Source organism: Lepisma saccharinum, chromosome 10 (assembly GCF_977018435.1).
Source record: "Lepisma saccharinum chromosome 10, izLepSacc3.1, whole genome shotgun sequence".
In the NCBI taxonomy this organism is placed as follows: domain Eukaryota; kingdom Metazoa; phylum Arthropoda; class Insecta; order Zygentoma; family Lepismatidae; genus Lepisma; species Lepisma saccharinum.
This window is the reverse complement of record NC_139238.1, coordinates 32406501-32431626: the sequence shown is the minus strand read 5'-3', so window position 1 is coordinate 32431626 and position 25126 is coordinate 32406501. Positions and strand designations below refer to the sequence as shown.

Sequence of the window (25126 nt, the reverse complement as noted above, 5' to 3'; positions counted from 1 at the left end):
TTTCAGGACTTTTCAGGACAGACAATCACAAATACCCATGCCTTACCCGGGACTCGAACCCGGAACCCCTGGCGTTGTAGCGCGCTCTGCTAACCACTTCGCCACGGAGGTCGACACCACTCGGCCACAGGGTCGGGCAAAAAAAATTGGTATTGAATTTAATTGATAGTATTTATGTGCAGAGAATGTTCTGAGAAGGTTCAAATTCGATAGCCCCCTTAAACACACCAGTACCTTCAACAAAACGATTTTTCTAGTATTGTTCTAATTACTTTTGGGACAGAACTTGCATAATATATAGGTTGTGTCCTAGAGAACAGTAAGTTTACAGTCAAGAAACAAAGAACAAAATAGGTATTAACGTTGTTCTTCCCTCGTTTTTAAGTCTGTGGTTTTACTCCCTACACATCGCAGTAATTAAGTACCAAAAGAAGTTTCTTCACTTCAACTGAATCTTAATCTTTTCTCGCTATCGAGGTTGAATCAAAGAGAAATAAGTGGGAAAAATAACTGAACAACATGTATTTACCCGTGATAGGGCCTCTCTAACTTTACACTTTTAACGGACGTCTTGTTAGCTCATGACTTCCTTCTGACATTAACACTGACATTAACTCTTTCGCTGCGGTCGTCGCATTTATGCACAGCACGCCAGGTGCCTTGCTCTGCGGAAGTCGCATTATTGCGACTTCGTACTTCCACTCGCTGCGGGTGTCGCATTTCTGCAGTACGTCGCTTTTAGTAGCCTTCTGACATCTGTTGATAGTATTTGGAACTATTTGAACTTGTAGTTTTGTTTTTATCCGTATGATGTCACTAATTACGCCTCCGTTTAGAATTCTTTGACATACGAGCGTTGAGTTTCTCTGACATGTCAGTTTCAAATGCATGTTCGAATGTAAACAACATGACTTCGTCAAGTTGTCAACACTTGTCTGATAATGATGTTACTCAACTGTTATTTGCCGACTCAGAATCAGAAGGTGAATTAAGTTGTGACGATAATAGCGACAGTTTTTATGAGACTTCAAGTGGTGACAGTGATTGTGTAGTGTCTGATGAAGAATTTGTACCTCCGTCCGTAACATCATGGAACAGATTTTTTTTTTTTTTTTAAATTTCAAAATTTTTCAAAATATCATACCACCAGGGTATACGTACAGAATGGTTTGCCAGTGCAAAGAATGACTTTTGTAAGTTCTCTATAACATATTTTGCAATGTAATTGTGTAAAATTATTGTTTCTAAAAAAAAGTTTGTAAAATTATTGTTTCTAAAAAAATGTTGTTGTTTTTTCAAAATTTCAAAATATCATACCACCAGGGACTACAGAATGGTTTTCAAGTGCAAGGAATGACTTTTGTAAGTTCTCTCTCATATATAATGCAATGTAATTGTGAAAATTATTTGTTTATAAAAAAAATATATTTTCAAATTTAATTACGCAGCCAAGGGATATTGTGTGCCAGAGAATTCCGCAGTGAAAGAGTTAAGGCACACGACACACAATATAACCTATCCAAACAAAACATTACAAAACCAATTACACACTTATGTGATTTTGTATCTGTATTCATAAATATTATTAATGTTGAACACTAACACACATTTACCTTCTACTATTATTAACGTTTATTTTAATCTTACTTATCCCCTAGTAGAATGCTGTAAAATCAACGTTGTTCAGGAAAACTGAACAAATTTGGTTCTTTATGCCAATGTCGCAGTGAGTTACTGTAAACAAAAAAATAAGGAAAATAGAGGATGAATCAAAAAGGGAATCCGTAAAAGAAAAATCGCGGAACTCACGCCCTGAGTTAATTTTAAGGTACCAGGGCATAAGAAAATACCTCCGAAAGTATGGTGTTCCCCTCTTTTTCCTTCTGATAATTCTAAACCCCTCAAAATACTCGATCATCTGTAAAAGTAAAGGTTGAGCAACGTTCCGCAACCTTCTTGTCCTCGCAGAATACCATAAATTATCCAGTATTGAACACGCACATCATAAAATTTATTTATCTAAAAAACATACATTACGGCACTGTTGATATAAATTAAAAGTTTAGGAATGAGTTACAATATAATCAGTTAAAAATACTACTACTACTACTACTACTACTACTACTACTACTACTAATAATAATAATAATAATACAATTCACTGCACTTATAGGTACTTTTGGTATTATTATTATTATTGAAACGATCTATGCAGCTGATTATATGGATCCGAAACGCCTGTAGAGATTATGTATGTGTAATAACAAACTGACCCTTGCCATCAAGGCATGCCATGAAGGAGTAAAGTGGGTGTGGAGTTTGGACCCTACACTTTCTTGATCACGCTCGAAGGTGGGGGTGAAGCACCACGTCCATGGCCACCTTCCTTAGCCAAAAGTTTTCTCCAGGTACCCACTTTATACGACGCTGGGTGGGCGCCAGAACCGCTTGAAAAGGTGGAAAATATACTGGTTCTCCCCCGCTGGGGATCGAACCCGGATCTCTCGCATGGTAGTCAGATTAAATAATTTACATTCAATTTGTTACTACAAGAAAAGTTCGCAGCACACCCGTGACCTTGTGGAGGAACACCGGTTGCGAAACATAGATTTAGATAGAGGGTAATGGCGCCAAATAATAAGAATTAAAAGTATTTCAGAAATCGAATTCCAGAAAGCTGTGGGGTAAAAAGTGACCTTCAGCCAGACACTGTCTCAACCTCTCCTGACGAGCGCCGATACACCTTGAATATCTTGGCCTTTGACCGGGAGGTGATTCTCCGGTACCCACAAGGTCTACTCGGAAAGAAATCGTGTGTATGCGCTCCCCCTCTCACCGCACCACCACCCGAAACTTCCCCCCTTACTCCACTTCCCCCCGGGTACCGACAAGGGCGATAAAACCAGAGCGTGTGGGTGTGTAACGCGGACGCGATTTTTCTGCCACCTGGTGTGGAAAATAGTAAGCTCGTCCCACACGTTGCATTGAAATTTGCCACCCTATGGGGACACGTGAAAAACAAATTTTCCCAAGTAAGGATGCTATCCATCAGGTTCTTGCAAGTATTTCCTATTAGGTAATTCCATTATCGTTGCTCAAAAATTCAAGGGCAGTGATCCGAGGCTTCTAAATGTATTTTCGTAACGATTTCCTTGTGGGGACCGGATTTTGGTCCCCACAAGTCGGTGCGGTCCCCATAAGGTGGATTCACAACTGACGAGTGTCCCCATAAGGTAGCATCTGCAAAAGCACACACACACACACACACACACAGAAAGTCTTAATGTCAGCGGGCATTGTTTCTCAAGTGTCGTTTGGGTCTACACGTGTTTGTGATGGTCCATTCATTAATTTCGTCTTCTCACTTTTAATCCTCATCTTCGCAATTAGCCAACGGTGTCAGAAAAGTAAAATAATATAAAAGAAGTCCACGTTAAGGTAGTTTGAGCCATGTTTTCGCTCACTAATTGATCAAGAAGATGCTACATTTTCTTTAGAAATCACGGCACTCAACAACATCTTAGTATACAGGTTTCACTATAATTCTGTTACCATTACAATTTAACATAGTTCTGAAATCACATGACATAGAGTAAAGCGTTTTTTTGGTTTATGTTTTACAGCTCAAAGGTTTTTTGTACGTCAGTGCACTTGAACGTGGGTCCCTCTAGTTGCCCTTAGGATGTAAGGGCATTATTCCACTTCTACGCATACACACTGGAGCATATCAACATCATATCAACATCAACTGCGGTTTGCACAGCTGCAGCCAAGCGTAACAAGATCTGGAACAGGGCTTTGGTATACACAATCCGTGATGTACCCCAAAAGGCAAAAATCCAAGGGGGGTGATATCAGTCGAGCGCGAGGGCCACGCGATTGGTCCGTCACGGCCTATCCATTTTCCAGAGAAATGCCTATCCAGAATATCGAGGGAGTGAAGATCTCTTCCATGTCGTTCCACAGTAACCGGTGATTTGCACACTCAGCATACCACAGCACACACTTCTCCTGAGGTGTCAAAATTTTCCAATCTGTAGAACAGAAATGAACACCAATGAACGTATGACAACAAATGACAGCAACCAAATAACTTCTTGAGCTGTGCAACATTTTGCGAGAAACCGCCCTGCTCTGTGTCATGTGGTTTCAGAGTTATGTTTGATTGAAATGGTAACATGACTTTAGGAGCACCCTGTACATCCGTCCCGGTAAAGCAATGATACTTGTATCACATGCAAGCCAAATTGCTGTCAAGGTTTAAAGATCTACCGTTGTGCCTCTGGATCCTGATGTCGCCGTCGTGTAGACGATTGCTATTAAATAAAAAAAAGAAACAAAATATTTTAACAGTACTTGCCGATTACTCCTTGCATGACAGCACTTGGCACAGTAGTCCAACAATGGAAACGGTTATTAAAAGTCGTCATGTGGTATGATGGTAAAACCACAGATAAAGATATATTTATATAAGCAGATCTTCATCTAAGGCAGGAAAACCGGTGCACTGACCTTCTGCTGAGAATCCCTGTTCGCAAAAGGTTTTGTAATAATCCGCTAAGAGGCGCTGAAAGCACCACTCGCACTTTTGCTTCCGTTCTTCAACCAAACAGAATAAGAGATGGCGCTGCTGTGTATCTTTATATCTTTATCTGTGGTAAAACTTTGTGTCACAAGCCTGTTGGATGACTTCAACATGGTAAAAACGTACACCTTTGAAGTATCAATAGCCCCGTCTAGTTTGCTGCACTCTTTGACACTGTCTAGTTGGTTACACGGTGCAACACCGACACGTCTATTTCTTTGATTTGGAGTCAAGTAGTGTATTTAGTGTCTACACCGTTTGTAGTGCGTTATGGAGCGGTGTAGTGTGTGGTGTGCAGTCATGTGCTACGCAGGGGGCGTTACCATAGTTTTTTGTCTGGGGGGCAAGTACCAGGATAAACGTACCAATAATAATAATAACAAAAAATAATAATGACATTTTTATATATAACACCATTAAGCCTTGTTTCCATAATATGAAAAACTCAATATGCTGACCAAGGCAGAAAATTATTTTATTATAAAACATAAACTAAACGTAACGTTTCAACCTTCTAGCAAAGTCTTCTTCAGACTCTGCACGAAGTACAAATGTAACAAGGTACAAAACAGGACGATATATATATACACAAAAATTACTCCCCTCCAGACTATTAGAAAGTTGTTTCTAACACCTTCTTCCATTCCATTCTAGTTCATTGTGTCTTCTTCACCTTTCTTCTCTATTTCCTTGGCCTCCTTCAAATTTCTCACTAGTATTCTCTTCTCCCTTCCTATCTGCTTAGCTTCATCCCACTGTATGCCATGTCCTGTTTCTCTGGTGTGTTTAAACATCGCATTTCTCTCTCTCTTTTATATATAGGCCTAATAATGATAATAACAACAAAAACATTAAAAATGATATTATTATTATCATTATTTTTACTACTACTAGTTGTAGTAGTAGTATCAAAGACGTTATTATTCTCTTAAATTACGCAAAAACTGGATAGAAGTCGGTGCTAACTGAAATATTTTTTTTTTCAACACAATCAATTTCACATTAGCTAATAATGGAAAAGAAGCACACAAACTGTATTTTTGAATGGTAGAAAATGAACGATAAATGCGTTCCGATGATAATTATTTTTGTACATATACATCTACTGTAACATGTATAACTTTCATGTACGACATATGTTTTACACATATGCAACATGGAACGACATAACATAAGAAAGCATATATGCAATATGCTAATACTAAATTGTGTACGTATTCTATGTTAATTCAATACATATATATACAACACATATTATTTAAATACATTACAGAAAACACACACATAGCGAGCGAAGCGAGCAAGAACATTTTTAGATCCAACTTTTGCAATTGAAAGCAATATTGATTTAGTAGGGTGCAAATAATTTCACTGGACACCATGGCATTCTCTCTTTAACCACTTTGTTTCATTTAGCCCTAGATCATTCGGCGCCCATGGCCGACTCCCACCGCCCCCTACCTACGGTTCTGAACTTGGCGAAAATGAGAAAAACAGGTAGCTATTGCGAGAGAAGCGAGGTAGAAAATTTTTCGAATTGTATTTTTATTTGCATAAATTTTTAAATCGGAAGGGGTAATTGCTCCTCTGTGCCTCCCCTACAGGTGCCCTTGGCCGTCAATGTTTGCCCCCCCCCCTTGCCCCCCTAGAATTGACTTCCGTCGAAGGTTGGGGGGGAGCAATCCCCCTGCAGCAGACAGGCATTTGTTCAATCTTCTGAACTTGAACACCACTATTAGTTGGTTGAACGTCATTTCCTTCCATCAGCCTGACACCGGGATACATTTGCACTACACGTAGTGTCAAAAAGAGCAGCGAACAAGACGAAGCTAATCACAGGTGTTGATAAATTTGGGGAATAGAGGAAGTGATCCAACACGCAAACAAACTTGTTTTGGGGCTAGAAATACCTGAAAAACCACTGCCCAGTGGCATTGCGCAATATCGTGGAAGTAGTACAGACGGGATCTGTACAGTCCCGGACAGTTCTGGGTTGTAATTAATGAATTGAATTTCAATGGAATCGGTACAACCCAGCAGTGTCCGTGACTGTACAGTATGATGCATAAGAATTGCCTGGCAAATTGCTCACTATTATTTATCTTGCTTCCTACATGCTTTTAAGAAATGGAAGATTTCTTTACATAAAACACACCTGGAGATTTGTTCTTTGTGGAAAGAAAAACAACCAGGAAAAGCACATATGACCTTGATTTTCGCGGGGATTGAGATGTGTGTCAACAGGTAACCCGTTATAGATGAAAGTGAAGAACTTGCGATGGGATCTCTTCTAGGACAAGGTACGTGAGGCAAAACACATCACTATACGTTCCATCAGGATACGCTAAACATGCTGATTCTCCTAATCACTCTCTGCCTACCTGCAGCGTACGCGAAGGAATTCAAAATTCGTAAGTACTAAATCGCCTTTTAAATTAACATTTGTTCTCTTTATTTATAACAATTGCAACTTGTGTGAGCATTTCCTATCTTATAAGCGTTGTAGGCTGTTTCATTGAGTTTACTAAAGTCGAAGGCCACGAACACATCAATGAAAGCTGTACAACTTACGTGAATTCAAAACCCGGGTTCGAATCCTGGCCTGGGCATGGGTGTTCTCTGTGAGTATCCCTTCATCAATTTCATCATATCATCACTCATCTTCATCGTCGCGATAAGCCAAAAGTGGCAGAAAACCGACGCTAAATGACAATCAAATTAAATGAATTGATATATTTTCCTTGATTGTTGCAACAAATTTAACGTGAATTTTTAACAATAAAATGTAACTACCTAGTGAACTTGCACAGTAACTTAGAACCGATTTTCTAAAAAGTGTTATTAACTCTATTTATTTGAAGGTAAAACGTTACAAACATTGCTATTTGGTGGTAACGTTCTCGCTTTATTAAAATTAATTTTAATTTTTTGCTAGATAGAAAAACAATATGAACCACTAAGCTCTTATTTTATACTGAAAATATACAACGTTTTATTTCTTATTGCAATGAATTTGCCGTGTATTTTTAAAATTATTGTTAAATTACTTAGTCAACTTGTAGAACAACTTACAAGTTGTTTTGCAAAATGTTATGCTAACTTTTTCTACTTCTAGTAAATTCGTTAAAAGCTACATTTTGAGGCATTTTTCTAGGTTAATAAAAACTGCTTTTCAATGCGCCATCTATGAGTGTGATAATAGATATTTCTTGCTGTACGAAGACAATTTTTATTATTGCTCGTTGGGTTCACACGCAGACCTCTAAATAGCAGACTGGAAATTGTGGGCTTGAGGTTGAAGTCACCCATTTTCGCTCGCGCATAGGCAGTGGCGACCATTAAGGGGGACCAATAAAATAGGCTAATTAGTACTTTACATTTTAGGAGAAAATAGATAGTACTCACTTGTGGAGTGGAATCGTAACGAACCGTAGTATCTTTTAATTATTATGGACAACGAACTCCAACTTCCAGTCATTCAACCATCGTTTTGCAATCAGGAAATATTCAGAAACATCACAGGAATGCAGTGTCAGACAGCACTGAAGCTCTTCCTGGACATCAGCGGTAGAAACATGTAAACGGACGAAATCCAGGAAGAGGCTACAGTCCTGACTGTGCATTTGTTTAGTAAATTCAATTGCAATAAATGTCTGGGAGGCAGAGAGTTCGGGGTCAGTTCTAATTCAGTGATTGAGGAGCAAGATACGATTGAATAGAAAGAGAGGAGGAGGTTCTAGGGAGAGTGTGTTAACGCGAGTCGCAAGTCAGACTCTACGTACAGTCACAAGCATAACCTTTCCCGGCAGATCTTCAGTTGCAGTACAGAGACAGGTATATCCTTACATTAGCCATGCTGATTCAGTCTTTAGGGTGTGAAACTCAAGTGTCATGTGTTGCCATTCAAGACTGTAAATTTAGTACCTCTAGCGCCTTACCACCAAGCTCACCACGAGCAGAGAGTGCTTTATCATCAAGGATGAATGATGATTAGTGAGCAACATACCCAAAAGGGTATGAGACGGAATTTTGAAAGTTTATCACTAGCATTGGCGGATTTAGCGAGGGGGGCACGGGGCACGTGCTCCTCCCAAAATGGATAATAAAAGAATAAAACAAAGTTTAGCACAAATATAGTAATCAAGATTAGACACTGGAGATTGAACCCAGGACTTGTTGGTTACAAGGCAATAGCTCATTGTCACAATGCGAGAGCTTTCTACTTTCCATATTTGTGACAGTTTCGCCTGAGGAAATGAATTCTCAAGCTTATCGCAAATAACAATTAGTTCTACTTCACAAAAATCAACTAATGCTATCAAGGGCTTGAAATGTCTTTTATCTTCTTTCGTTTGTCTCTGATTTGTTAAAATATTTACATAAAATTTAAATATGAAATACATTTGGCACGAGTCTTCTGGAATTTCTTCCCTTTTTAAAATTTAAACACAGAAATTGTGAATGGTAGTCTTAATAATGCTGTCAAAACAATCGAATTTACAATAATAATAATTAACATATAAAAAGTAAAAAGAGAACCACAATGCACAAAAGATGAAGACAACATAGACCCCTTGATACTCTGCTAAGTCAGCACGTGGGATGGGAAGCTTATACAAATACTATAATATATACTATTATAGAGTATTAAGAATTTAGTTCACACTGAGAAGCAAAATGTAGTGAAATAGTTGCAATTTCCGGCGGGATGGTACGGGAAGGTTCCAGATACTCACGAACAGGAACGCCGTTCCGGTCAACTCCGGTCCATATCGTGCACTGATGATATCACCTTGTAATCAAAAGGTCCTCCGTTCGTGTCCTGGTGGAGGTACATTGCACAGTGGTTCAGATTCTACTTTGAAGATCCAGCCCCGATTAGTTTATCTGACCACGAATTGGACATAAAACGAACCTTTGTAATGAGAGGACATAGGTTGTTCTTAATATACGAAAAAATGTCCACATTATATTTCCAGTGTACTTATTATCATGTGCTTACAGCATATTTTGTGCCCCTCCTAGAAAATTCTAGATCCGCCCATGATCACTAGTATACTTAAAATCACAGTCTGTTTTGGCGAAATGACCCAGACTCTTCAAACTAATTTTTTCTCGCAATAAAGTCAGTGCCAACCGGCTTGGATTTTTTTTTACCTAAAGTTGGCCAATGTTTCTACATATGTCAATAGCTTAAATCGCCCACCCAACCATGATAGGTAGAGCACTTTTGGTAATGAAAGAAGGTAGAAAGGTAGGTGGCTGGAGGATGCGCCATCACTTACCTCTGCTTCCTGGCGGCGGTACTGGCTACTACTCTCAAGGATAGACTAGTAAGGTTTAAAAGTAAAGTGCTCCCCTGTGCTTTGCACCACACCATGAAGGCGTATAGGGGGTGTGGGGTTAGGGCCCCACACTTTCTTGATCTCGGCGGAGCTGGGGTGTTGGGGGTGATGGTATCAGCACCTGCCCGCCTTTACCCCCCTATAGTTTTCTCCAGGTAACCACTTTATACGACGCTGGGTGGGCGCCGGAGCCGCTTGAACAGGGAATCGAACCCGGGTCCCTCGCATGGTAGTCAGACGCCCTAACAACTTAGCTACCGCGGCTTCCTAGTAAGGTTGTATCTAACTAAAAAGGAGGCCTGCCTCAGGGCACCCTTAGCTTCTATAGTAGCCAGTTCCTCTGTGTGGAATTCTCCTACGCAAGTCGGAGCTTATCAGAAGAAAGAGGAAACCGGAAGTGAAGTACACCAGGAAGCAAACGTTCTGCACCCGTATCACTAGCCATCTGCAATACGTAGGCACACATACGCATATGCATATATATTATTCATTATATATGTAATAATTACACACACACACACACACACATCCATATATACAAAAAGGGGAATAAATTAATTTCATGTTATTATACATATATTCATAATACTCTTAAAATAATATTTTAATAATATACTCTTGTTTGTTTAGATGTGATTTTGATAATACTAGCCTACATGTTCACGACATACTACTTTTAGTACTTTGGAATTTATCGAACAATTGTCTCTTATTTTTCAGCGGATTATATTCATACGTGCAGCCAAAGGGATCCACAGTACAAGAAATGCATTAAGGATGCAGTTCGTATCGTAATGCCTCATGTTATTAATGGTAAGGTTTACGCTTTATGCAAAAATGGTGATAAACTTAATCCTCATGTTATGAAGATAAGATGTGCATATTTTGGGTGATTACTAATTTTTAATATTTTTCCACTGGTGAGAAAATTATTTTGTGTTGTATTGTTTTGCTACACTGTGCATTTTCAATTATTTTATCGCTGTTTTTTGTATTCTCGTATCTAGAAATAATCTAAAATAAAATAGAAGTAATTTCAAGCAGACGCCAGAGAATTTTTATCCGAGGCAAATCAGTATAAATCATTATGATCTATCGTGTTGGCTTCTAACATTCGTATTTCCGCTCTTTGAATGTGGCGGCGCCACTTACCGAACAACTTTACATTAAATCACATGGTGCAAAGTTATCAGTGTTAAGCCTTGTTTCCATGTTAATAAAACATTAAAATGCTGACAAAGGCAAAATTTATAGTATAGAAATATACACTAAAAACGATAAGGTTTCCATCCTCTAACAGGGTCTTCTTCAGACCAAAATTCACAATAGATATGCCCTGGTCAGCATTTTAATGTTTTATAACCATTTTTATGTGTAATATGTATAATTGATATTGTTCGCGTATATTGGTAATCGAATGTGCGAATGTAGCCTCAAAATAATTTTACCTTATTTTCTTCAAGGAATGAGAGAGTTTAGAACACCCTCATTGAATCCTCTCTACATTCCAAAAATGGAAGTATGGCAAGATGGCGGATTGGTCGAGCTCAGTGCCGTCTCAAAGGAGTACAGGGTGCATGGATTGGATAATTTCAAGGTCGCTTACATGAGGTAAGTAAATATGAATTGATTCTTGACAAAATAGGTAGTTAATACATTCATGAAGTGTGTTTCGGTTATTCCAGAAAAAATTTCAGAAATGTTCTCTGACCTATTGCTAAGGAATTATGTCTACCTCACATATCATGACCCCAAACGTTGGGATGGTACAACAACGAGATTTAAATTCATCATTGGTAGTCGAGAACTCGGTCCACAATCACGAGACCTAGCGAAAATATCCTAAGATATTATTACTCGAAAGCAATAAAATTAATTTGAAATCCACATAACACAACTACCTATAGAAATTATATCTTGTTTTGTAGTCTACTTACACAAATATCTCTCCTGCAGAAATTATGAAACCCAGCTATTAATTAAATCGTCTATTTTAACGATGAGAATATGAGGAAACTTAATAATACAGCAAATATTTAAAAATAAATTAAGAATCTGTTAACTATCTCAGAATTTCAGTATCTTTAATGTCTTTACTTTCAGTAAACTATCTTTTAACTATCAATTTCTGTATGGTAGAAGAGTTTTCAAACGTATATTTTTCATTCATATGTCTACGATTATTGAGACATTAAAATGATATTCCATCGTATACACTCGATCGTAGCACGACACTTCTCACTGCTTTGTGGCGAAGCTCCACCCTTCGACTTGTGACGCCATAAAAATTTCAGTGCTTTAATGCTAAGAGCCCTTCCTAACATGCATACCTAACAACGAAAGCATTTAACCCGACGTCAGAAGACAAAGGGCGGGACTTGACCAAGAAAGGTGGTTGAGAAGCGTACCGTCAGTCATACCGCTCCCCTTAGTGGGTGTAAGCACTCACGTGATCACTGGCAATGGCTGCCAGTAGACGACTGGCCACCGAGTGACGGGAGCGGTACCAACATAAACAAATCGAGCAGGTTCCTGGTAGGCAATGCAGCACTGAATAGACATGTCCTAACGCCCTGTCTTCGTTTCTCGTTCTTTTGCAGAGCTGATCCTGTGAATCTAAAGTTCTACCTGAACCTTTATTTCCCCTTCCTCAACGGCAGCTCCTTGTACAAGGCGCAGGGGAAAGTTCTGTTTCTTGATGTTGAAGGGGAAGGTAACGTGGAAGCACAGGCAAGTAAGTGCTGGTCATCAAGTACAGTCCGACACGTTTGAGTTTTGAGTTTCGGTTTTAAGTCCACTTTAAGCACAGGAAGACTAATCGGAACTGGAACTACAGTTTACAGTGGGATCCGAACCACTTGTGCCTCCACCAGGTATCGAACTCGGAACCTCTTGATTAACAGAGGACAATGTTACGGGGGTCTAAAAAAAAAAAGAAGTGTTTCACAAATAATAGAGGTAGGGTGCAAATGTGGAAGCCCACTTTGTTTTTGGCATATAAAGAACTTGTTTATTGTTGTTGTAGCTTGAAAGTTACTTTATAATGTTTTGAATATGAAACTAATACTCATAAATGCAAAAAGTATGTATGCAATAAATAAAGAAATATTTTGTGCTTGTACAGTCACGGACACTTCTGGGTTGTAGTAATCCCATTGACTTCCAATGAAATCGTTACAACCCAGAAGTGTCCGTGACTGTACCATGTTAAAGGTCCCGGGTTCGATCCCCAGCCGGTTCAAATTCGGGAACTTTTCTAACGATGGAAGCGGCCCCGGCGCCCACCCAGCGTCGAATAACATGGGTACCTGGGGGAAACCCTGGGGGTAAAGGCGGTCAGGGGCGTGATGCTGATGACATCACCCCTACTTACGACCGGATCAAGAAAGTGTGGGGCGTTACCCCCACACCCCCTATACGCCTTCATGGCGTGTTGCTATGCACAGGGGAGCACTTTACATTTTTTTACCTTTTTTTGTACTACATATTTTGAAAAACTTCAAAAAAGTGCGGGTAATGTGGAAACACCTTAAAATTATGGTAAATCAAATGTTTCAAATAAAAAAAATAAGTGTTTGCCAATTATTTTATGTTACATTAGGTTTCTATTACATAAGAACGTTATTTTATAAAATTAGAATGGTAAGTAGAGCTCCGTTTGTATCCAACCAGAAGGATGGCATTTTCCGATTGCTCCAGGTGGCGCTTCTTTCATTAGAGTATCAGTCCAGTTCTTTCTGGGGAAGTTCATCAGTGGTGGTATAAAAGTTCCACCAGCGCTCATGCAGTATATGACAGTTGTAAGGGAACCTCGCTCTGCTGCTGTGATGGCACCTACTTGACGTTTACCTTTTAGTCCAACTACATGTGGTATCTTGGTTTGGACGACACTGAGGCCGGTTTCGTCGACATTGCATACACGATCAGCACTAAAAGAGTGTTTGTCATACTCAGCTTCCAGCATGTCAAAAAACTTGTCTATGGCTTCTTCGTTGAACCCGTTTGCTCTCGAGAATGAGGTCCCTAAAGGTTTGTGGAGTGTCATTTTGTTTTTGTGTCGCCTGATAAAAAGGTCAAGCCAAGGCCTAGTTGATAGGCCATTTTCTTGACATCTAATCTAGTATGACCATAAAAGAGATTATCCATTTCAATAAGAAACTCCGCCAACAGTTTCTCAATATTATCAGGAAGGACAGGCGTACACCCTACTATTAGTTGACGTTTGGTTGAAAACCGCCAATACCTTCTCTGTATGTCCCTTTATAAACACCTGATAAGATACCTACACGATAGGTAGACTAAGTTAATAACCTAAAACTTACCTCCAAAAGGTTTCACAAATCCGGGAAAATAACTTGACGTACTGTTGCCATGTCCACTGCTCGACTGACTGCTCGTGTTCTACCGTAACAAATATGAACTTCTACAACTGTTTCCCGCTCATCCCGCTGGAGTGCAGCACTTTGCAAGCGAGATATTAGACGTTTCCACATTACCACGCTTCCAGATTTGCACCCCCTTCTCGAATAATAATAATAAAATAAATGATTGAATTAAAATAATTATATTACAATTATATATTCAATTGAAATAATATTAATTAAAATATGCAAATTATAATTAATATTGTATTGTTTTTATTATCATTATCATTATCCAGCAGTCAAAGTTTGTGTAAAAGAAGTGCCGTGGGGAGCAAATTAAGGTACAATACGCAAAGAATGGAATATAATTGAAAAACAAATAAGGATGTTAGATCCGGTTGACGAAACGTAAAGTTTCTGATTAATATTTTATGCATATTATCATAAATAATAGCGTGCACAAGTCTTATGTCCTTCAAAGCAGTATTATCGCAATATGTAATCCTTGTCTTCCAAAAGGTTCCAAGAAAATAAATAATCATCGATTATGCTGCAAATGATAACAAGTACCGGGTGTCCCAGAAGTCTTTCCCTGATTACAAACTTTATTCATATCCGCTATATGCAATGTAGAGACGTGAAAGTGGTGCCAAAATGTTGTAAAACTAACCAAGTTTATTTGTTGCAGGTTTGAGTAATGTGGCTGTAGTGTAGCAGTGTCAGTGCCAAGGAATCCGGAATTAATGCTCTTGACATCGGGTGGCATCTTTCCATACAATGTTTCTTGGACTTGACAGGATTTGGGAATGAAGATAAATTCCATTTTTTAAATACCAACTTATTGATGGCAGATATTCTAGACGAAAGAATTCTGTACATTTGAAAGTTCCTCTGCACTGCTATTGGTGACCGGGTCTCGTGATACCAGAGGACATGCTTAGCTTTTTCCTGATTTGTGAACATTTCCGGTTTTCTGGGCACTGACACTGCTACACTATAGCCACGTTACTCAAACCTGCAACAAAAAAACTTGGTTAGTTTTGCAACATTTTGGCACCACTTTCACATCTCTACCTTGCATATAGCGGATATGAATAAAGTTTGTAATCGGGGAAAGACTTCTGGGACACCCGGTATATTTTTATTATTTTGTACGTCGTAAGTCTTACGGATCTTAGTTATTTATATCATTTCAAGGGTGATCGAGGATAATTGTGAACATTGATCACTGACAAATGTTTAGATTACGGTCAGGAGCATTATTCGTGGTGAATCTCTTCGCTCTTGGCTGTATAGTTTCAAACGAAAATGTAATTGCTAGTGAAGGCCCAGAGAAATAATAGTGGGCATGCAGAAGGAGGGGTGGGGTATTTCCTGGAGGTGGCAGTCCCTTTAATATACCACTAAATACCGCACAAAAATCCAGGTATTTATCTAGATTTCCTTTTTTGTTGGGCGAACTTGGCATCGTTATGGCGCTATGAAACTTTTGGTAATATGATGATGACAGCTAGCATTCCCCTGATGTTAAGTAGGTAATTTATGACAGAGCAAGAACGAGAGAGAGGCTGAGCAAGGGGGGAGGTGACATTAATAGAGGGGAAATAAGCTATATGATGCTAGAGGAAGAAAAAGAGAGCTAGAAAGGAGAGACACAACAATGTCGAGAGGGAGAGAGGAAAAGAGAGGAAGAGATAACAACAGAAAGAAAATAAGCAATTCAAAAATAAAATTAGACAGAGAGAGAAATAGAGCTCGAAAGAAAAGTAAATGGAGAATGAGAGACCAATCTAGGGAGAAAGAGAGAGAGAGTGCAACGGAAAATAAGCAATATAAAGAAGGAGGAGAAACAGTAATGTAGCGAGAGAGAGAAAAAGGGAGGCAGAGAGAACAATAGAGAGAAAATAAGAAAGGGAAAAATAGAAATAGATCGAGAGAGACAGTAAGACGTGAAATTTAAAATAAGATTTTTTTATTTGTTTAGTGTTTTAAGTCCACTTTATGCACAGTAAGGCTAATCGGAACTGGACCTACAGTTTAAAGTGGCATACGAACCACTATGTGTCTCCATTGGGTATCGAACCCGGGACCCCTTGATTACAAGGCAACGACGCTACCATTCAAAATAGGAGAAAGAAAGAGCAAAATAGAGACACAAAGAGAGAACGGTAGGGGGAAAAAGCAAGATAAAGTTGTAGAAAGAGAGAGGGCGAGAAAGGAAGATGGAAAGAGAAGTAGTGAGAGGAATAAGAAAGAGAAATGAAAGGGGGAAGAGGACTAAGTAAAGGATATAAGATATTTAGAGAAAAGAATATCAGAAGAAAATAGCAGAATATCATTGCTTTTTTTGTCTAAAGATGATTAAAAAACAGGTCAAGAAAAGTTGACAGATATTTTTATACCGTTACAGCGGATGTTTACTTCCTCACCAGCTTCCGAGGGAAACTGGAAAGAAGAGATGATGAAGATTACGTGAAGATTGAAAAAGCCACCTGTGATTTCCAGGAGTCCAGTTTTAAGATTCGCGTTGGAAGCATCGTTGGAAATCATGGAACCTGGGGTAAGGCATTTTTGTTTAACAGTGGGCACAGGGTGGTCTTTTTACACTGAATTTGAATTATGTGGTTAAGTACACAGCTTATTCCCATGGATCCAAAACGTCAGTTTGATTTGATTTGATTTGGTGTTTTAAGTCCACTTTGTGCACAGTAAGGCTAATCGGGACTGGACCTACAGTTTAAAGTGGGATCCGAACCACTATGTGCCTCAACCGGGTATCGAACCCGGGACCCCTTGATTACAAAGTGACGACCAAAACGTCAGTGTGGGTTCCTCCATGTAAGTAGCATAGCCTTGTGCGAATCTATGTCGTATTGTTCGTACGCAAGTTACATTTTGAAACGTTGCAGGGATAGCGTCTTTCGGCTGCTCATTGTCGGAGTATCTGATAGGTATTTGTTTACAACCATTCGTTTCCTAGCAACAGACTCCCAGTTTCTTTTCTTTGAATCGTTTCCGAGCAATGAGCTTCGAAAATATTTGTTTTGGACAACTATGTAATAACATATTTCCCTCATACGATTACATTTTAGGTATTATATGTGACTGGTCGTGCTATATGTATTGACACAATGTACAGGGTGGCTCAAAAAGTCACTTAACACCCTCGGTACAAGGCCACTGCAGCACGCAACGTGGAAATGGTGATGACCAATCGTTGCCAGGCCAAGGGGGAACCACATTGACACCACCCGCACGGTCGGCGGCCATCTTGATGTCCGCCATATTGAATTGAACTTCAGAATTTTAAATGGGAAGGGGGTTATATGATATATCAAATCAGGCTAGAATTACACGAGAAATGCAATGGTGAAGGGTTTTTCGATCTATCTTTAAACACGAAAAAGTTATGACTGAATTCTTGTACCAATTTGCTCCTTTTCGAGGTGTTACAAAAATGCCTTAAAATTTGTTTAGCGCATCGGTAATGCATCGAGATAGAAGTGACGTCTAGGGAGAGACGTTCGCATGCTATTGCACAAGATTTTAATCGGATACATCCATGAAGAGCTGTGCATTATGAATGGTTGTCGCGAACAATTACAGTGTGATGCTTCCCTTAAATGAAAAGTCCTTCACAGTGACAAGGCTAATGTTTATGTTCATAAGGAGGTTCAGTCATAACGTCTTCGTGGTTAAAGATACATAAAAAAAACCTTCACCATTGCATTTCTCGTGAAATTTTAGCCTGATTCGATATATCACGTCCTTGTCATTTAAAATTCTGAAGTTGAATTCAAGATGGCGGATATCAAGATGACCGCCGACCGTGCGGGTGGCGTCAATGTGGTTCCCCCTTGGCCTGATAACGATTGGTCATCACCATTTCCACGTTGCGCGCTGCAGTGGCATTGTACCGGGGGTGTTAAGTGACTTTTTGAGCCACCTTGTAGTACAACTCCAAGCTTGCAAAACATGTAAATTATCTGGATGTACAGGACAGATAATTGTGCCCATAATTCACGTAACGGAATTACCTTGATGTAAACCTTCTTAGCAGGTACATACTGACATTTTCCAATCTTTGTGAATTATGAACTTTTTTCTGAAATATTAATATTAGGAAAGGAAGGTTCAAAGCATGCTCATCATGACAGGACGAAACTGAAATTGTTTTTGCATTCTGATACTTATTTTTCCCAAAATAGTGTGTGACGGAATTACGATTTGTCCAAAGGCACTTACATATTTAATTGTCGTTGAAGGATTGATTGATCTGGTGATATAAGTCCACTTTATGCTGATTAAGACTAATCGGGACTGGACCTACAGTTTAAAGTGAAATCCAAACCACTATATGGCTCCACCGGGTATCAAACCCGAAACCCCTTGATTACAAGGCAGCGACGTTACCACTACGCCATCGGGGTATTTAATTGTTGTGTTGTTTTCAAAATAATATAATGCAATCCAGCTGAAAATTGATTTTAATGATCCAACTGTAATACGGTATTGGTCCTCTGAACAGCAATAACAATAATTGTGACAAAATATTTAATATCAGCTGAAAAATATTAAAAAATAAACAACAATACGACATGGAGTCGCATAAGGATATGCTACGAACATGGAGGAACCCACACTGACGTTTTGGATCCATGGGAACAAGCTGTTTACATAACCAAATAATTCAGATTCAGTGTAAAGGGACTTTCCGACCACCCTGTACTGGAACAAGAAATGTCTCCAGTCCGTCTCGCCGATAACGAGACAGGTCTTTGTGAAATCCAGACGAGGTGTTGTGTTGTAAGTTGAAAAAGCCTACGCACTTGTAAAGACTTATTTGATCCTGCCAACTTAACTAATCGCAACTTAACTTACTTCACAAGTTAAACTTTAAAGTCTTCCTCTGCACGTGGTAGGGTTCAAGTCCTGATTCGAATGCCAGGTCGGTATCTTTGACATAGCTCGAGAGGAAGCTGGCCAGACGCATATCTCGTTTCGAGCCAGTACCTGTTTGTTGAGAAGCGCTGTTCTCAATTTTGCCTGCAGTGTTTAGACATCCAACACGAACTGCGTCGATGTACATTGTACATAAAAAAGTGCATAACACAATAACACAACCTAGCAAAAATAACCGGAACGTCACGTTATGAAATCTCTAAAGAAACTGTATTGGCAACATCTCATTTACTCCACGTGGAATTGACAAGTACTCTGTCAGTCCCTACAACGGACGCTATTGGTGGGAAAGGTTTGAGGGGAGGAGATACTGGCTCCACGTGGACTTGACATATGCTTGTCCGAGGGAAGCTGATGTTTCGGATCAGGACTCGAACTTTACGAACTCATTTCATTAGAGGTTGAGCCACTTTATGCATGGACAAGATCGGAAATATTCCCAAACATAAAACATGTACTTGTGAATCCAGAATTAACAATTTGAGTGAATTTAGTTGCTTTCCGTCAAGATGTAGAAGCTAAATAAGCTTCATGTCTGAAGAGTCATTTGAGGACCTAGGCCTTCCAACCTGCTTTTCAGCGCGTCGGGTTTGAATCCCGACCTGGGCATGGTTGTTGTTTGTGAGCATCCCTTCATCAATATCGTCACTCGTCTTCATCATCGCGATTAGCCAAATGTGAAGAAAAATGAAGTAGAAGAAACCAAGCAAATCAAATCAAATCATGAGATCCTGGGTTTGATATCTGGTGGAGGAACATATTGCTTCAGATCCCACTTGAAACAGTACGTCCAGTCCCGATTAGCCTATCTGTGCAGAAAATTGGTTTAAAACTAAAACCAAGATTTTTTCTCAGGATGCTGGGTCTACAAAGATACACTTGAAAACTTTATTTTTAATAATAGTTTTTTTTTAATTATTGGGAGATTTATTGATTGATTTGGTTTATGATGAGGATGAGTGATGATATGATGAAATTGATGAAGTGGCACTCACAGTGAACATCCATGCGCAAGCCGGAATTCAATCTCGGGACTCCTGGCGACGTAGCTCGCTGTTCTAACCCCTCCGTAGTTTCACTATAAGTACCTAGTTTATCTAGCAGCTTTATAACAAGAGGAAAAAATACAAAGTAGCTTAAAATGTTTAATTGTTTAGTTTTTCTTCCCATGCTGTAGATGTGTTTACAACAGTTTTCAAAGTGGAGGAACGCGCGGGGGGTGGGGGGATCCTATCCACCAGTTAAGAAAATTTCTCCTAAAGTATTCCCCAGTTAAGATCATTTGCGTAAGTATCATGCAAGCATCCCCAAATTCGAAAAAGCATTTCCCCAGCTAGGAATTTCCACTTCGAGCACTGGCTTCGGGGTTAATAATAAGAATTTGCTCCCCCTATAATCGTTCCAAGACACCGCTTGTGAAAGCAAGTTTCTGAATTATTAGCCCCTTGTAGTTCGTTGTACGATTTGACTTGCTTTGCACTAATTGTCTAGTTTGTTTCAAAGAAAGTGCAACACTGAGTTGTCTACTTCTTTGATTTGCTGTCACGTGGTGTATTTAGTGTCTGCACTGTTTGGACTACATTCTGTGCAGTGTGTACAGTGTGGTGTGCTGCACTACAGCCTCAACACAACAATTTACTTGTATCACACTAATACTGAGATAGACTTGCACTCCATCTAGTGTCAAAAAGTGCAACGAACTAGGACTATTGGAATGGAACATTCTTCCCTTCTCTGCTTTAGATGCCAGTAATGACAAGCATGGCTATATACAAACAGAAATTATAGGGGCAGCCCAAGGATAGTTCAGGTTCAATAGTTACTGAGTAATTTACTGTTAATATTTATTATTTTCATCCAGCAATCGTAAATTATAACCAATAAAATTTCTCTCTGAACAATTGAATACAAATATTAGCATAGGGCTAGAGGCAGATTTTTGAGGTAGGCTTTCATTTATAAAAATCCTACTTTTGTGTGCGTGTGATTTATTTATTTATTGATAGAGCTCAACAGGCCGAGCCCAATTATAGTGCTCTAATTACATAATATTACTACAATAGATTCAGTGTTCCAGTAATAGTATTTTTAAAATTGTATAAGCTCATTGCAAAAATATCAATTGTGTAATTTACACATGAAATTGTGTTGAAAGAGTTGCACGCTCTCCACACCGGAGAGGTAGAAAGAATTGATGTTTCCACTCTCTGGCAATGAAAGATTTTGTGCTTGGGACGTGTTTTGTAAATTGGAACATTAAAGGATACGGCTGATAATAAGTTGGAATCGTCTATTATACCGTTAATTACCGTCATTTACTTGTCGTCGGAGTGCTAGTTTGCTGAAGTTGGTCTCTGAGACTAGATTATCGTATGAATCGAATGTTGGATATTCTCCACAGGCTTTGAATTTGAGATATCTAAGAAACTTGGACTGAATACGTTCTAATCTATGAATTAAGTCTATTTGAGTGGGATTCCAGATTACTGACGCATATTCTAGTTTTGACCGCGAGGGAATAGTAAAGTATTTTCACTGGTTCTATTTTCGTGAAGTCGTGGCTTGACCGGATTATAAAACCGTTTCTGAAAGCGTCGTTAGTAACAGTTTCAATATGCTTATTATAATTGAGCTTGTAGTCGAAGGTCATTCCGAGGTCTTTAATTTTATTTTTGCGCGTGATTTGTACAAGGTGCTTTGCGTTTTGTGTAAGTGACTACGATGCATTTTGTTGGGTTAAGATCCAACTCGTTACTTTTACACCAAGAGATCCCTCTGTCTACATATTCCTGTAGTTTCAAACAGTCTTCAGAGGTAGTTATTTCGTGGAAAAGCTTAAGGTCGTCGGCGAAAAGCAACTTTTGAGAATTTTGTATGCAATTGGGTAAGTCGTTGACAAGTAATAATAACAAAAGCGGTCCAAGATTGGATCCTTGGGGAGCACCAGAATATGGTGTGAAGGGGCGACGTTTGATTTTCCTGTATATTATACCGCGTTTGGTAGAACCTGTCCCGCTTCCCGCGCTAGGGAGCGCTCAACAGTTTCCGTGCTGGGGAAAGTCAAAGCCAGGCAGCCAATTAAAATACGCAACGTCGCAACAGCGTCTACGTAAACGCCTCTCTTCTGGCTTTCATTCGCTCCTCGCTGCCCAGCAGACGATTTTTTCCTCGTTTCTCATTGACACCGAAACTGTTGAGCGCTCCCTAGCGCGGGAAGCGGGACAGGTTCTACCAAACGCGGTATACAGTTCGCATTCGATCGGCTAAATATGAAGCAAATAAATTTAAAGCATTAAGTGAAATATTGAATGAAGAAATGTTCTGTAGTAATACAGAGTGTTCCGTTCAAATCTCCCTAATTTCAATTAATTACTGTGAACCAAGTACGATGAACTTTGAAATAACTGCAACACCAAATGAAAGGCCAGATCTTCAAGTTTTGGTTTCATGACTTGAAGTTGTCCGTTTGCTCACTACGCAGCGCCACGGTCGTATAAATAAAAATGGCGAAGGTTCAACAACGCGTGCAGGCAGTGGTGTGGTATGCTGAGACAAAATCTGTGATTGCAACACAACGAAATTTCAGGCGAGTGTACGGAGGAGTCGCACCTGCTACTATATCAATTAGGCTGTGGTTTAGTAAGTTTCTAACAACCGGCAGTGTCCTAAAACAATCTGGTGGGGTTCGCCGTCGTGTGTCGGAGGAAAAGGTGGAAGAAATTTGAAAGGGGTGTCAGAGAAGCCCTAGTAAATGCATCCGCCAGGCATCTAGGCAATTCGTGTGTTTGCGACTCCAGTGAATAACATCCCAGAGTTACGAACCCGCATACGTGATACGATTGTAACAGTAACAGGGGACATGTTGGAGAGAACATGGCAAGAAGTTGAATACTGACTGGATATTGTTCGTGCTACCAATGGGGCACATGTGGAGGTGTATTAGTGTATGGAAAATAAAATTTATGAGGTTTTCTTCAACTCTCTGAAATTTCATTGCTCTATCATTCATACTTTCTTTTCTACGATTTATTGAAATTTGGGAGATTTGAGCGGAACACCCGGTATATCATAGTCAATTTTGTCAAATGCCTTAGTAAAATCAGTGTATATTGCATCGACTTGTCCTGTGTTATCTAGTGCATTGCGTGCGTAATGTGTAAAGTTAGCTAAGTTTGTTACGGTAGACCTCTTTGGAGTAAATCCATGCTGATAAGGAGAGATAACTGGATTGACGTGTGCTAACATCCCCTTGTAAATGATTTGTTCAAATGTTTTAACAAGACTAGAAATGATTGCTATCGGTCTATAATTTTCTAAGCTTGATCTTTGGTGAGACTTGGGGATAGGACAGACTGACGATGTTTTCCATCTTGAAGGAAAAGTATTGGTATCGAGGGAAAGGTTAAAAATTTGCAGCAAGCGATATTTTAAAATATCGCAACATCCTTTTACTATATATGGTGGTATGTTGTCAGGGCCGGTCGTTGTTCGTTGGCAATTTTTATTTTCAGATTATTTACGTCATATTTAGCTTTTTAGGCTGCGTACACAGAATGAAAGTAAGTTACAAAGGCATCCACGATGTCATTCTCGTCTGTCAATATGTCTGCGCCGACTTTAATAGCTTCGCAGTTTTGATGGGACTTTTTACTTTTGATATAGGACCAGAATCGAGAAGGGTCCACACTTATCTGGTCTTCAGACAGTTTTATTTAATTAGTGTAAGCTACAGTTATGTCTTTCTTAACCTGTGCGCGGAGCTGAAGAAATTTTTCCCGATGATATTCTTTGTTTGTAATACTTTTCTTCCATCTTAACCTATGGTAATCTTTAATTTTAATACTTTTCACTATAGCAGGAGTAAACCAGCAAGGATATGTTGAGTTCTGTACTTTTTTAAGGGGAATGCATTCATCAAATATGCCATAAATTAATCTGTAGAAAATATCGGCAACTTCATTTACGTTAACGGCGCTATTTACTGGCGTCCAATCCGTTTCTGAAACTAAAATGAAGAGTTTTGAATAGTCGGCTTTCTTAAAGTTGTATGTGGAAATGTTTTGTTTTGACTTTTTATTTGATTTTACGGAAAGGCATTGGATCTCAGTTATTATTGAGGTGTGATGTGTGTCCTCCGGTAGGAGAGGGCGCAACTCTCTGCTTACATCTACATTACTAACATTCATTAATATAAGGTCAAGTAATCTATTGTTTACATTTTGAATATTGTTTACGTTTCTGAGAGCATGGTAAGACATAAAAAGTTGTAGATCGTGATCTTAATATAAGTTTCAAAATCATTTTAAGCAATATAGTATTTTCACCAATTTAAGATATTATTCATTTCATCACACAATTAGTGTAAAAATGTTTATTAAACCAGTTTGACTAGTTTGGACCAGTTACAAGCAAAAAGAGAAATGTTAAATTTCTGTAATTAGTAATAGGATCTTCCATTTCAATGTGTCATGATAATGTACGAAATACTAAAAGAAAAAAATGTCTATTTTGCAGATGAAGATCTGGTCAACGCGTTCGTTAATTCTAACATTAAGTACCTTATACCGCAATACCAGTGGGTGCTGTCTGAGGCATACAGTGCCCTCTTCATGGACATGGCCAACAAAGTGTTCTCCAAAATTCCTTATTCACAGATTTTCCCTAAGTAATATTTATCTAATCTAGTCCACGTGTAATTTATTATATTTATTTCATTGATGTTATGTTTGTTACTACGTATTTAGACTTTTAATGTTACATGTTGGTATGAATAAAATAAAATACAAGTTTTTGTTTCTTTTCACCCATTTCAAATAATACGAAATTTAGAACTTCATATTTTTTTATTTTGAAAAATGCCTTCTTGATTG

At 39.0% G+C, this 25126-nt stretch overlaps 1 protein-coding gene across 1 annotated transcript; it reads left to right on the top strand.

Annotated features, from left to right (window-relative positions):
- The first annotated feature begins 6925 nt into the window (after positions 1-6925).
- Positions 6926-24925, top strand: LOC145994051 (uncharacterized). Its single transcript, XM_083130135.1, has 6 exons — positions 6926-6996; positions 10651-10743; positions 11394-11541; positions 12531-12664; positions 16705-16854; positions 24771-24925. Exons 1-6 carry the CDS (start codon positions 6936-6938, stop codon positions 24923-24925), a joined length of 741 nt encoding a protein of 246 aa, XP_082986261.1. The 5' UTR covers positions 6926-6935.
- The last annotated feature ends 201 nt before the right edge of the window (positions 24926-25126 follow it).